Source organism: Chiloscyllium plagiosum, chromosome 21, assembly GCF_004010195.1.
Source record: "Chiloscyllium plagiosum isolate BGI_BamShark_2017 chromosome 21, ASM401019v2, whole genome shotgun sequence".
NCBI lineage: Eukaryota > Metazoa > Chordata > Chondrichthyes > Orectolobiformes > Hemiscylliidae > Chiloscyllium > Chiloscyllium plagiosum.
In genome coordinates this window covers 55,232,104-55,247,795 of record NC_057730.1, presented here as the reverse complement: position 1 = coordinate 55,247,795, position 15,692 = coordinate 55,232,104, and the positions used below count along the sequence as shown (strand labels likewise).

The 15,692-nt window shown below is 38.7% G+C and overlaps 1 protein-coding gene across 1 annotated transcript in view; it reads right to left on the bottom strand.

Annotated features, from left to right (window-relative positions):
- abcc1 (ATP-binding cassette, sub-family C (CFTR/MRP), member 1) overlaps nt 1-15,692 on the bottom strand; it is a 105,951-nt gene that overhangs the window by 67,399 nt on the left and 22,860 nt on the right. The window contains 3 exon segments of the mRNA XM_043712140.1: nt 2,954-3,091; nt 9,616-9,741; nt 11,108-11,284. Coding sequence (XP_043568075.1) covers nt 2,954-3,091; nt 9,616-9,741; nt 11,108-11,284 — 441 coding nt within the window.

Here is a 15,692-nt window from a genome sequence, read left to right as displayed (position 1 = left end):
CACTACACCTTGCATGGAATTTCACTACTCTGTCCATTCCACCAAACCGTTCCCATGCATTTGAAATTCCACAGCAGTCTCATTATCCACAAAATTTCCAAATTTTAAAACTTCACCCTACACAAAGGTCTAGGTAATTAATGTGTATCAGGAAGAGGAGGGGTCCTTGCTGGATCCACAGAGAACTCAAACAGAAACCTTCCTCCAATCTGAAAAACAACTCAACACTATTCTTTGTTTTTATATCACTTATTTCCATATTGTAACTGTCTTTTATTCCAGCTGTAACTTGGGTGACAAATCTCGTTTGGCAGAATCAAATGTCTTCTCGAAGTCCTGTTTATCATAATCAACAGCAATACCCTTATCAACCTTCTGTTACTTAAAAAAAAAATCCAACAGAAGTTAGCTAAATACAATTTAGCCTCAAAACAAAATCCTTGCTGTTCGTTGGTTAGTCCATATTTGCCCATAATTTTTTTTAAATGCAAGAGGTTGCAATCAAAATTGTACTGCCTGAAAGGGCAATGGAGGGATATCCAAATGCATCTTTCAAAATGAAATTGGGTACATAGTTGAAGAAAATTTTTTTAAAAAGCAGAACCAAAAACAGAAATTGCTAGAGAGAAACTCAGTAGGTTGAGCAGCATCTATGAAGAGAAAAGACAGTTAACGTTGAATCCAGTTCTGAAGAAGGGTCACTGGACTTGAAACGTTAACTCAGTTTTCTCCCCACAGACGCTGCTAGACGTGCGGAGTTTCTCCAGCAACTTTAGTTTTCGTTATAGGTTTTCAGCATCCAGTTCTTTGTTTTGTAAACAATAGAAAGTTTACTGTGAAAGAGCAATGCAATTATTGTAGTGAGGTCAGTCAGTTTGGACATCATAGTCCCTGATTGGATGAGATTAACAGCCCCAATCAGGGAGCCCTGGCTGACAGATAAGAACAGGAGTGACAGACATCCTGTTCGCTCAGACCTGACTCTGAGGGAGGTGGATCAGTGTCAAGGACTCTCCAAGTGTAAACAAAGGGGGACTTGGTGCTGGGATACTGGCCTCTGTCGAGTTATTTCAGGCAAAGGAATGGAATTAGCTAAATTTCTCTTGCAGCGAGCAGGTGCAGCCTTTACAGGCTGAAAAGTCTTCTTCGGTACTGTAACTATTCTACAATTCTACAAATGCATAAAATGCAAAGTTCATAGTTAGGCTTATTTTTAAATAAATAAATATTGTCGCAGTTGTTCCATAGCCATTATTCAATAACTTATATTAACTTTCACATATCAAAACATTTGACTTGGAACTATAATCACTGTTCCTTCAGCGTCACTGGGTCAAAACCCTGGAACTCCCTTCTTACTTGTTTTTAAGTCTACCTACAGCACAAAGACTGAAGCAGCTCACCACCACATTCAAAAAGGTAACCAGGGATGGGCAATAAATCCTATACCTGCCAGCGATGCCCAAGTCTTAAGAATGAATTAAATTTAATATAATATACTAGTGTACATCAGAGGAGGGGATAAAAAGGCAGAAAGGGAACAAATGCCAAGCAAGGAATGGCAAAACAGGAAAGTCTCATCAAAAGATCAGGTTTAAAAAGACATTTAGAAAATGAAAATGAGCATATATTAAGGGACAGTCTGGGAGGAGAGGTAAAAGGATTGGGTGGGTCAAAGTCATTAAGGGATTTGGAGACAAGGTTCAGAATGTATACTTTAATGCATTGGGAGACAGAAGAACAATATAAGAAAGGAAATAAATCAGGTTTTCCTGGACTTAATTAATGCAAAATTGTACTTGGCATAAAGTGCGCCATGTGAATACAAATGATCTTGGCATTAATATACCCTTTACACCATGGTCAAATTGTCTGTAAATATACTGCTTGCATTGACACCAGAATGATTAATTAGACAAGATTTCAAAAAGATGCACTTCACAGAACACATCCAGTGCAGATTACAACAAAGGCAAACATAACCACTACATGAACGTCAACACTTCATCTTAACAGCCTGACACAACCGCAAGCATGTTCAAAATGTTTGCAGTAAAACAATAAAAAAGATTTCCACGTGACTTGGCCTTTTGAAGCGTACACAAACTAAGTGCAAAAGCCACAAAGTTCCTGCACTGTTCCCTTAGTAGAAACCTCGATATTACACCTAAAGTTCAAAATTTAACCAATATTATGAATTTGTCAAAGCACTAACAAGAGATTTACCAATTAACAGATGTTCAATTTAAAAAGTCAATTGGAAGGGGCAGGTTTACAACGATTTTACACTGTCAATTTATTTTGATCATTTTGATGACATTGATAATACTTTGTTAATTCAACAAAGCCTCTTAAACGTACATAATAGTGAAACTTTGGATTTTTCTTAACTGTTGTCAGCGTATCTGATAACATTTAGGATGCTTGTGTCCCAGAAGTAGTGTCCCTACCTCTGGACCAGAAACTCCAGGTTCAAGTCCCACCCATATTGGAGAGGTGTCATCTCATGCCTGTTCAAGCATGAGATTAAAAATAGTTACCAGGTAACAATTCAAAATTAAGAATTTAAATGATTTAATGGATAATACATGGCATTTGGAGCATTAGCTTCATCCATTGGCTATAAGACAGAATAGCCAACACGCAGGTCTGTGGAAAGTAAACTTGTCAGAAAGGTAGAGGTGAAGATGTGACTACATTTAACTATTATGCCCTCCACAATCAACAACCTGTCAGAAAAACACACTGCATGAAACTTCAAAGGGCTACCAGAATTCATCGAATCTTATCTAGTAACAATCTTTGACAACATGAAAGAGACAGAGGTGGAGACAGCAGGAGTAAATAAAATGATGTTGAATTTAGGTTTGTAATAAAAAGTGAAATACACGTAGGATGATTAAAAACAATTTAAAAATCACACCAAACAAGTAAATGTTTTAAATGTTCTTACCTGGTCAATTGACTGCATTATTTTGGATCTCAATGGTGGGATGGCACATAACAACGCCAGCAGCCAAAAGATCAAAAGAATAGCAGAAGATTGGACACCCTTCAGTCTTTCATACTGGATGAGGAAAACTGCAACCAACTGATAAGGATTAGAACTTGTTTTAAAACGTTATTTTGGCAGTGACAAGAAAAACAGAGAAACTTCACAGCTAACCTTGAAGAGACCTCATCACCAGAATTATTCATAGCTGGGAGTGGCAGCTATAAATCTTAACTTAAAACTTACTGTTTTGTAAATCTGTAATAGGGAATAGGAAGACAGATTTTTAATATTTTACTGAGATCTGTCTCTTGTTTAATTTTTAAGAATATATAAAACAAAGGTACTAAGTTATCCTAGAGCAACATCTTCTGGGTCTGTAGTTTAAGGTTGGTCTTTAGTAGAGTGATGTGCTCTTCCTGTAGGATGTGGGAGTTTGGGGAGAATTTCAATGTTCCTGATGATTATATCTGCAGGATGTGTGTTTGGTTGCGAATCTTATCAGACTGCATGGATTAGTTCCAGTGGGATTTACGTTGGGGGGGGGGCGGGGGTGAGTCAGGTAGATGGGTTACCACTAGGAAAGGTAAGAGAGGCAGTACAGGAGTCTCCTGCAGCTATCCTGTGTCAAATAGGTATGCAGTACTGCAAAAGACAGGGCGTGAGAGACTGAGGTGAATGCAGCATTGACAGTGAGATTACAGTAGATCCAATCACAGTACCAATAAAGAGGGGTCAGGTTCCACACGTTCGATGGTGATAGGGACTCTAGTCAGGGGTATACATAGATGTTTCTTTGGCCAACAATGGGATGGTGTGCTGCCTTCCTGGTGTCAGGGTCAAGGATGTATCAGAGAGGGTGCAGAATATTCTGAAAGGAGAGTGTGACCTGCAGGAGGTTGTTGTACAGGTTGGCATCAACAACATAGCTAGAGAAAGGGCGAATCTCTTTAGAGTCTCCTAATCTCTAGCAAATAGCGTTTTCTCATATCCTCTTTCTGCCCTCCTGATTTCCCTCTTAAGTATACACCTACTGCCCTTATACTCTGAGGGAGTCACTTGATCAGAGCTGCCCATACTTATATGTGCCTCCTCTTTCTTCTTGACCAGGACCTCAATTTCTCTGGTCAACCAACATTCCCTATAACTACCAGCCTTGCCCTTCACACTAATACTGCATGTAGACTCTTGCGTTCTCATTTTGAAGGCCTCCCACTTTCCAACTATCCCTTTGCTTGCTAATAGCCTCTTAATTACCTTTTGCAAGTTCTTGTCTAATACTGATGAAATTGGCCTTACTTCAATGTAGAACTTCATCTTTTAGATCAGGTCTATCCTTTTCCATAGTCATTTTAAAATTAATAGAATTATGATCACTTGCCCCAAAAAAATGCTGCCTCACTGATACCTCGCTGTCTTATTTCCCTAAGAGGTCAAGTTTTGCTCCTTCTCTCATACAGGTCATTCTGCTATTAGGTGCATTTCGTTATAAACAAATTGGTTATAACAATTGACGAACTGTGAACATGGTTTGGATAACCCAAACTTTCTACTAATGGGTATAGCGATTTTCTATTAACGATGTTCTACAGTGCGCTTTTTCATAGTGCGAGATTGCAGAGGAACAAAACTGCCACGTTATAGCAGAACAACCTGTAGGTACATCCACACTGAGTATTGGCCACACTCTCTCAGAATTGCAAAGGACCCACTCTGTACTACATCCTCAGGAGAATCCATACTCTCAACAAACGATGTCATGTTGTGGCTGTACAGGACATTGGTTATGCCACTTTTGGAATACTGCGTACAGTTCTGGTCTCCCTGCTAACGTGGAAGTAAGGAGTAAGAAACTGCAAAGACTAGACAGCAAGGAAAGCAAAGCAGTCATAAAAATGCAAGGCCATAGGTAGTTTCAGAGGTAGGGAGGGGAGAAGCAAAGTACCATTGGAATTGTTGACTTTTGCTATTGACAGAAGTCTGGTTGAGGACATCACCAACGAATCTGCTTCGACAACAGCGGACAATGTTACAAATAGTGGAACCAGGAGATCTTTGCAATCATAAGGATGGTACACTGGGTGCTCAGCTTGATGTCAGATAACACATCACAGGTTGTATAGAATTTCAAGCAAAACTATCAGTCAGGGAAGGGAAGGATGGTATCAGTGGCAGTAAATGAAGTTTGTGAATGGAACACACTGGCTTTGAACAGTGCACAAGCCTTACATTAAAAAAAAAGAGGTTTTTGATTTATTCAGATAAAAATTGAAGATCAAAGTCTACCTGGCAATGAATGTAATATCATGTCTTTATAGGAGAGATACTTGAACAATCTACCGCACCACATAAAGCAACATGAGCATTCCACATTCACTGTGTAATATCTTGATGCAACAGCCAGTGGCAGGACAAATTCCTAAGGTTTTTAACAAGTTACTGCATCTCTGGAAGCAACAGCATGCTTAGACCTTCGCATTTTGGGGTCGATTACACGTTTCACTTGGTGGATTCCTAGATGGCCAACGTAATTCTCTACAGCCAGCGGAGCATGGAAGCATTCACCATAGCATGTCCCAAATTTAGATATAAGAAGGACAATCTGAAATCCAATCTCTCAGCTTCCAAAATCAATCCCAATACTTGGGGAAAACTTTGTACAGACTCAAGCAGAGAGGACTTCAGGTGATTTCAACATTAAAGATCAAGTCAACAGCCTCTGCACAGGTGAGCATGGCACAAAGTCACTGCCTCAGTCCATCCCCCAATAGCATCATATACAGTACTGGCAAATCAAGACCTGGCCTTATGCTACAAGGTGACATTAATCTGATTTTTTTTACCAAACACTTCAACCACCAAAGCAATAGGAGAATCATCACCAATGTCAGTTACTTTGGAAATTTATATAAACCTTATAGTTTAAGAAATCTTAAGATTTCATTGCCAAATCTAAATCTACACTGTTTGAAAGTCATGTTGTCAAGATGTTTGAAAAAGAAATAAACATGATTTTTGCATGTTCATCTTCAGAGCCAGTACTAATGGCCACTTTTCATTGGGATCTCCCACTGTAACTTCAGCAGAAGAAAACAGTCAATAACGCTTTCATTTCTCTAGAGTTTCAGCTTTTATCTGTTGGTGGCAAATCAAAAGAATCTTATGAAAGTCCTTATGAAATATCTTATGGTGAAGCTAGCTCACTACCACATGGTGGGTAGTGACAGAATGCAAATAGCAACAATATGAATTTGTAAAATGACAGAAATGGTGCATCCTACAAACCTAAAGCCACTTCCATACATGAACAGGCAGGATGAACAAGCTCATTCAAGCAGAAATTTTTCACCCTGCATATATGCCATTTTTGCATTATACATCTAGATGTGTAACACTTCACTCATCACCAAATAAGTCCTGAGAGAAGAACAAATAGGGGAAAAAAAACTCCCTAAAAGATAAAAGAACATTTCCCTGATAAATGAATTTTGCATAAACTGTTGACTCGATACTTGTGCTTTTCATGACCTCAAAGTTCTTCAGTGTTCACTAAAAGTACCCACATTTGTTATTTTGAAACAATGAAGATGTGTTCTGGAGCTTTAAACAGTGGATCAACAGGCATACCACAATTCTTTATTTGCATTTACCCATTACTACCAGTAAACAAACTACCAAAAAAGATTACTGCTTACCTTCACCTTTTTTGGTAGGGGAGGGACTATTTAAAGCATATATAAACAGAAATTAATTCTGTAATGGAGTTCTGCTAACAGAAATCAGTGTAGAGGAATTAAATAGATGCTTTAATTAAATACTTCCCTCTGGGAGCTGACAAAAACAACAGGAACTCTTACTTGTACAGCACTTGTATTCAGATATTCAAATACACAAGTGTTATCAATTAAAACTTGACACCAAGTCAAAGGAAGTTTGGTCAAAGAAGTAAGCTTAAGGGAAAGGAGAGAAATAGAAAGGCTGAGATCTAGAGGGGGAAATTCCAGGACTTCAAACCTGAGCAGTTAAAAAAAATATAGCTGCCAAAAGGTAGTGTGATTAAAATCACAGAATTGCTAGAATTGAAGGAGTTCAACAGCATGAAGGCATAGAATTACTACAAAAGGATAAGTAGGTGTGGGGCATGGAGCAAGTTGAAAAAAGTGGACAAAACATGTGACAAAACATGCACAAGTCTGTTAAGAAGGATAATTTATTTTGTTACACAAAGTGTCAGTTAAGCAATCACCCAAGGCAATATTGAGAACACATTTAGTTTACACATACAGCTCAGACACTAAATTCCCTGTCTCGGTGGTGGTTAAATGACATTCTGAGGACTGGAAACTATTGGAGAAAACAAAAGTAATTCAATTTTTTTCTTTCTCTCTTAGCAGGTGGGTGGACACCAAAGGGTCTGGCACTTAATTCTGAGTTGGCATGTAGTAGAATACTGGCAGGCAGAAGGCATCAATGTGGAATCTCTAAATCCTTTCACCATTGAAGGGCATCCATCCTGATGGGAGAGACATCTATTGCCATGGAAAGGAATAGCATGATACCCTATCAACTTGCTAATTTCACATCATACCACTCTCTAGAGGAGAAAACAAAAAAAGAGAAAGTGTCCAAAAATACAAAAAGAAACCCAAATTCCTATCAGCTGATTCAAATCTAGGGGGAAGCTTCCTGGTTGGAAATGTTCACCTGACTGACTTGAATTATACAAATACGAAAAAAATCATTCTTTTTTTTGCATTTTTTTTTAGTAGATAGGAATCCTAAGTTGTAACCTCTGAAAATTGCACTAGTGTACAGCGGCTTTTAAATGTTAGTTATCATTGAATGTTTGAATTGCAATAGACCGCTTACAGAAGGTTACAGAAGAAATAACCATCTGTTTAAATCACATTGCCAACTATGTTCCAGATTTCAGGTGAATTTTGAGCATCGAAGTTGAATCAAGAGCATTAAAAAGAGTAAAACAATGTCTTCTTAATTAAGGGTCTTACAGTGTTAGAAAAATCAGCTAGTGTTGAAGGTACAAAATCAAAAGGCAGTCTTATAATTAAGGTTTCATTTGTTGAATAGTAATTATTTCTTAAATTCCTTTCTCATTGCATAAAGAGTTCATAAGTTATATCAATCCAGTTGGTCAAACCTAAAGGGTTATTTATTAAGGAAATCAGCTTAACTAAATTTATTTTTAAAAAAGGTGTGGCTGTCAGTTTCTTCTTCCTTATGTTATGCTTTTATTATATTACCATCTTAGATGGTAATATCATATGCCAATTGCCATATTGTGGAGGTACAAGAAAAGTATAAAATGGTCTTGAGATGCAGTTAAATTAGTCTCCCTATCCTGTGCCAACAAGTCCTGGCTCAAGTCCAACCTACCTCAGAGGTATGTCATAACATGCCCAAGCAGTTTGAAAGTGAAAAATTAGAGTGAATATTTAAATTTTAAAGGTTCAATTACCTGAATACTTAACTTAGAACTATAACACATTTGTTGTCTCAGTTTAGGAAAAGCTGAAGTGCAATGAGACTTGGGTGTCACAGTGGAACAGTCGCTGAAGGCTGGCATGCAGGTGCAGCAGGTGCTGAGGAAAGCTAATGGCATGCAGACCTTCATAGAGAGAGGATTTGAGTATCAGAGCAAGAATGCCTGGAATACAACACCTTGGTGACACCACACCTTCAGTACTGCGTGCAGTTTTATCTTCCTAGTCTAAGGAAGGACATTCTTGCTACTGAGGGAGTCCAGTGAAGGTTCACCAGACTGATTCCTGAGATAGCAGGACTGACGGATGAAGAAAGACTCAATCGATTGGTGAAGAGACAGAGGAAGGAATCTCATGGAAATATTATAAAATCCCTCAATGGGACTAGACAGGCTAGATGCAGGAAGAATGTGCTGAAAATGTGTTGCTGGAAAAGCGCAGCAGGTCAGGCAGCATCCAAGGAGCAGGAGAATTGACGTTTTGGGCATGAGCCCTTCTTCAGGAGCCCTTTGCAGGAAGAATGTGCCCAACATTGGGGAAGTTCGGAACTAGGGGTCACAGTTAAAAGAATAAGGGCTGAGAGAAGGAAGAATTTCTTCACTCAGTTGTGAGTCTGTGGAATTCTCTCCCACAGGAAGCTATTGGGGTCAATTCATTAGATATATTCCAGAGGGAGCTGGACAAGGTTCTTGTGACTAAAGGGATCAAGGAACATGGAAAGAAAAAATGGGAATCGGATACCATGATCGTACCGAATGGTGGTGCAAACTTGAAGGACCAAATGGCTAATCCTGCACCTATTTTCTAAATCATTAGGTATGGTGGAAGTCTTAAGTGTTTTCAAAGCTGCTAATATCATTTTTGTAAAGATCAGATTACGAATATTTAAGTTGAACTGATCGCAAATGTTATCAACATCCAAAGTCACAAGCATAATCAGCAAATCAGAGAGGAGTTAAATGTGGAACAGAGAGCCACAGGGTGATTTTTTTTAAAAACAAAGAAAAATTTTTTGCAACAGTTCTCCTTTCCAAGGAAACAAAGCAAAGCTTGTATCACCTGACTGACTTTTTGCAAGTCTGACAAAAAAAAAATCCCAAGTTCAAAATGCACTGTAATTACCATTGTAACACCAAGTATTGAAGGGCTCACTATGAAAACAGGAGCTCGCCCAAATCCTTGACTTCTTTCCCAGAAAGCATAGAAAAGATTTGTCCAGCAGATTATCCACAGTACAATTCCCAAAGCCTGAAAGGAAGAAACAAACATTGCTTAAAAAACAATTGAACTTCATTAAGGCTAGAAATGAGATGATATTAAAATATCCATAGATGGGTTATCGAAAATGATCTGAACATCTGCAATTATAGTCCAATCATAAAGCATAATACATAAACAATTTTAATAACCTGATACTTTCCCTGAAAGGTTTGCAATGAAGCGATAGCCACCCAATTTACAATGATTACTTGATTCTCAAATGGATTCACATCTTCAGTGTAGTGTGAACTCTAAAATTCCTATATTGCTCTAGTGACATATTTTTGCCCTCCAGGCAGCCCTAGGAGATTGCAGAATTTAAGTGCTTGAGAGGCAAAGGAAAGAGCAATCAGAGAAGGGGAAAGAGACTGTACATGCAAACGGGATGAGCATAACAACAAGAGGCAGTATTAAAAGGTTATAGATAAAGATCAAACAGAAATGAGAAAATACAACTCAGATTCCTCTAAAGCCCAAATTCACAAACTGATAAATTGCTTTCACAAAGTATTGCTCAATGATACCCTTGACATCCAGAAGCATTTAACCAAGTATGACTAGAATGAGCCCTCACAAAACTAAAGTCAGTGGGAATTAGGAGAAAGATTCTCCCCTGGCAGGAGTCATACTTAGCACTTCAGAAGGTGGGTCTGGTTGTTGGAGGCTAATCTTCACAACCGCAGGACATTGCTACAGGAGGAGTTCTTCAGGTGCAACATCCAAACACCTTGTTATTCCGTCTTAAATGCAAAAATCGAAATGTTCACTGATGACTACACATTTCCATTTCTAACTACTCAAAGTCATTGGTGCCATACGACCAGTACTGTTCCTTTGACATTGTTTGGTTAAAACCCCAGAACCCCCATCCTAATAGCATGATGGTGTACCTTCACCACACAAATTTCAGCAGTGTAGTTCACCACTAGTTTTTTTAAGGCAATTAGCAATGGTCAATAAATGCTGCTCTTGCCAGTGACATTTAATGCCTACGAACAAGCGGAGAAAATATTGGTGGTATGGTGACTCCATGGTGGGGCGGCACAATGGCTCAGTGGTTAGCACTGCTGCCTCACAGCGCCAGGGACCCATGTTCAATTCCTGCAAAGGGCGAATGTCTGTGTGGAGTTTGCACATTCTCCCCGTGTCTGCAAAGATGTGCAGGTTAAGTGAATTGACCCTGCTAAATTGCCCATAGTGTTAGGTGCATTAGGCACGGGTAAAATGTAAGGAAATGAGTCAGATGGTCGAAGGGCCTGTTTTCACACTATAGGGAAGCTAATCTAATCTGACAGGTGAAAGACAATGTGTACATACGTATATGGTAGCATGATTGAGTAGCCTTGCTTCTTACCGTTTTAATTTTATTGAGAAGTGACATTCTAATATAACCTCGGTCATGATAACGAAGAAACAGAAGGTAGAATGGAAAACAAATCCAGATGTAGATGCAAGGGATCCAGACTAAGATGGTCATCTGGAAGCAGTGTGTAAAATCTGGATTGTCTGTATACCACGTTTTGTTTAAATCCTGGAATATACAAAAATGAACAAGTTAACAGCTAAAACAAAACAAGTAAAATCATGGCACATTTATGTTTGTCTGTCTGTCTGTTCATCACAGCATGGGGAAAACATTCTTTTGCTTAGAAAGGAGTCAGATATTGCAGCTCCAGCAGAAATAGGACAAAAGAAAGCCAAATACTTAATCGTATTCTATTATATTGAGACACTGGGATCACACTGAACAGAGTAGCATCAACTTCTTGCACTCCAACACAACCCACAAAGTCATAGCTTGAGAGCTTTAAATTTGAATAAAGTAAAAGAGAAATGTTGATTGGATCAGCATTTGTAAAGAAAAAGATGTAAATTGAACTACTGAGATTCAAACCCTCTGCCAGTGCTGCAAAGTTGAAAATAAACAAACATTCTTCTTGATAGGACGACACAAAATGAAAGATGGGAAGAAATAAGATGAAAAAACGTAACTCATCAATTGCCAAGTGACACCAGTAATGCATCATTTTAAGGCAGGAAAATTGTTTTCTAATGAAAAGCAAAATATAGCATTCAAATAGCAGAATATTGAATAATAATGTATGTCAGTAGAGAATGACAAGAGAAAATGTAACATGCACCTGGAAAGAAAAGTTAGCTGTACAAGAAAAACAAACAAGACCAAACAGCCTACCTCTGCAATTGGCTGAAGGTTATGTGCAGGTCAGAGTACCCAGTAGAAAGATACAGTGCACATTTGCAGAGATGTTGCCCTGAATAGCATTGGAAGAATGAAGGAATGGAAGAGGTGATTGAAAGAATCCTCCATACTCTTCAAAGAAGTTAAAATTACGAGCAGCAAGGAAATATACTAGATGACAGGAAATATGCACAATCACTCTCTTATTGAAGGAGTGTTTGGGACTCTAGATAATGGCACAAGAGAATGCAAACTGCTGGGTGCTGAATGCACTGAGATTGTATGGGAAACTTTTGCAAAAAGAAAACTCAAAATCATATTGGTGGAACAGTGACAATGTTTAAGAATATCTTTAGAAAGCTGAAGGCAAAGACAACAGATGCTCAATTATGAGACCATTTTAGAATTATCAAACAATGAGCTGGTGAATGCAAAGACTAGAAGTCAAGCATCAAGTCAATATCTCAATCATCATAAATGAAAGGGTAAAGGGTATGATTAAAAATAGTGTGAAATATGACAAATAATATCAACAGGCAAGAAAAACTGACATTTATGGAAAATGCAGTCAAAGTATTCACTACATTATTAGAAAGAGATGCAAGTAGGTGTATAGAAACAAAATCTGGAAAAATACCGTCTTAGCATTAGTTAAAAAGGGAAGTCCAGAAAATGTTGGCCCAACAGAAATAGATTATGTACAAGTGACAGGGGATGGAGATTAGACAAAGAGTTGAATAAATTATGGGAACAATGCCAATAGAAATTGCCCGAAGGGTTTCCTGAACATTCTAAGGAAAAACCCCTTAAACTGAGTTATTTTTTAAAATAATGATCTGTGAAATGTAGGTGTCACAGGCTGGGCCAGCATTTATTGCCATCCCATTGAAGTGAGTGCTGAAAAGTCAGTCAATCGCTTCTTTGTCTGAAGTAACAATCTTTTTCCACTTTGGTTTTTACTTCCTGTATTTCACAAGAACATTTAATTAGCATTTGTAAGACTATCCTTACTGGTACAAACTACCTTTTGATGTCTTTCAATCTGAGGGGGTGGATATTAAGGAGTGCTATAAGCACCACCCATGATTAAGTCGGTCAGCATGGACGGGGTTGGACCTAAGGGTCTGTTTCCATGCTGGACATCTCTATAACTCTATGACTGGAGGCTAGAACAGCTTCAGGTCTCGGAGGAGAAGTAAGGTTTACCATTCCAGGTCCTCCTCAACAACAACATCCATCATATCAACCCAACTTGTAAATGGTTGTTAAAATGAAATAAACTAATTTATACAATACAAAATGGTGTAATTTATATAAAATGATTTGGATGTGAACTTACGGTTAGTAAGTTGTCAAAAATTGCAGTAAAAATGTTGTGTGCAGTCTATTTTGAGACTCACCCCCTCAAAGGCAACAGGGGGGGGGGGCAATGGGGTCTCACGCGTACTGTGCTGCTGCCTAGTCTCCTGAACAAGGTGCAGACTTAGCAAGTGCTTGCTGTGTTGTTAATCCCATCGAACTGATGGGGTTGTAGGGAAGGGGGCTTCAGCAATGCTGCAGGTCCCTTACACACAAAAAAGGCGTGTCTGCTCAGAAACAAACCCTGAGACAGAGGGGGAGCAAGGTAGGCAGAGTGAGGTAAAAAGGAAACTAAAGAAAACTCGAAGCCCGGAGGAGAGGCATTGAATCAATTAAATGAGTAATTAATTATCCGAATGAAATACTGCCCACCCATTTCGTTCAGATAATTGAGGTTCCTCTGTATTATATTCAATTCTAGTCCCCCTCCTATAGGAAAAGTATTGTGAAACTTGAAATGATTTACAAGAATGTTGCCAGGATTAGAGCGTTTCAGCTATAAGGAGAGGCTGAATAGGCTGGGGCTGTTTTGCCTGGAGCATCGGAGGCAGAGGGGTGACTTTTATAGGAGGTTTATAAAATCATGCAGGGCATGGATAGGGTGAATAGCCAAAGTCTTTCCGAGGGTAGGGGAGTTCTAAAACTACAGGACATACATTTAAGATAAGAGGATGGATTTAAAAGAGACCCAAGGGGCAACTTTTTCCACAGTGAGTGATGAGTGTAATGAGTGAGCTGCCAGAGGTGGAGGAGGAAACTAATACAATTACAACATTTAAAAAAGGCATCTGGATGGGTATATGAATAGGAAGGGTTTAGAGGGATATGGAGCAAATGAGACTAGATTAATGTAAATATCTCGTTGGTATGGATGAGTTGGATCGAAAGGCTCCATTTCCCTGCTGTTCAGCTCCATGACTGAGTCTCTTCTAGTCAGATCATATTGTGGTTTTCCTCTGTAATACTAGACTGAGCACACCCTGTGGATCACTATCCTTAAAGAGAACAGTAGCACAAACCTGCCATGTGGTGAGGTACAGAGTTTGATTTTGGTATACACCTTTAAGGACACATACCAAAACTTCAAGTGAGACAGAAAACCCAGCACAGATTCCATTGACTCAACACTCCAGAATTTATACCAGAGAAAGATGGCTCACTACCACATCAAGAGTGAGGATGGAGTCCTACAATTCTGGTCATCATTAAATCACTCTACTGGAGTAATTTAATATACAGACTGCTTTAAGCCATTATACTTAACAAATTAAATAGAAGCGAGTGTTAGAGTAAGGTCAGGAATTTAAACCTCAGACTCCAATCATTGTTAAAGTTTACACTCAGCATCTATTTGGCATCAATTAGAGTGATGCAGATCTAGCTGTGTAATATTTTCGGCTCATTGTTAATTAACTCTTCATTAAAGATTTGCTGGAGTGATTCTGATCAAACATTTATATGGCTAACTTTTAAATGGAGAAAGTGTAACCAACAACATACCTCAGCAGGACTGGTGTTTTGGCCTTGTGACAATTTAGAAAGAAAATCTTTAACAGAATAAGCATTAGAAGATAGAATCACAATTGTTACAGTGCAAAAGGCAGCCATTTGAACAGTCACATTCATGATGACTCTGAGCATCATTACCTAGTGCCAATCTGCTTTTTCCCCATGCCTCTGCACATTATTTCTATCCAAATAATCATCCAATGCCCACTTTTCTCCCACCACAATTTCAGGCTGCACATTCCATATTCTAATTATTCATTCGGTGGAAAAAAAAACTTTTTCTCGTCACACATTCAGCTTCTTTTGCAAAAAAAAACTGAGCAAGTGCCTCACATTCTCAATCTTTTTACAAATGGGAATATTCCTCCCTGCTACCTAGTCTCCTGAACAAGGAGCGGATTTAGCAAGTGCTTGCTGTGTTGTTAATCCCATCGAACTGATGGGGTTGTAGGGAGAGGGGCTTCGGCAATGCTGCAGGTCCCTTACACAAAAAAAAGATGTCGATAGTAGTCAAGATTTGGAGATGCCGGTGTTGGACTGGGGTGTACAAAGTTAAAAATCACAACACCAGGTTATAGTCCAACAGGTTTAATTAGAAGCACACTAGCTTTCGGAGCGACGCTCCATCAGGTGATTGTGGAGGGCTCGATCGTAACAGAATTTATAGCACAAAAATTTGCAGTGTGATGTAACTGAAATTATACATTGAAGAATTGATTGTCTGTTAAGCCTTTCATCTGTTAGAATACAGTGATAGCTTCACTTCTTTCATGTGTAAATCACAAAACACTTTTTTTAAAAGTTGCATTCTCGGTTTAGCTGTTAACAATGGTGATAGCTAGACAATATGTTGAAAGTGTTAGCCCCCTGT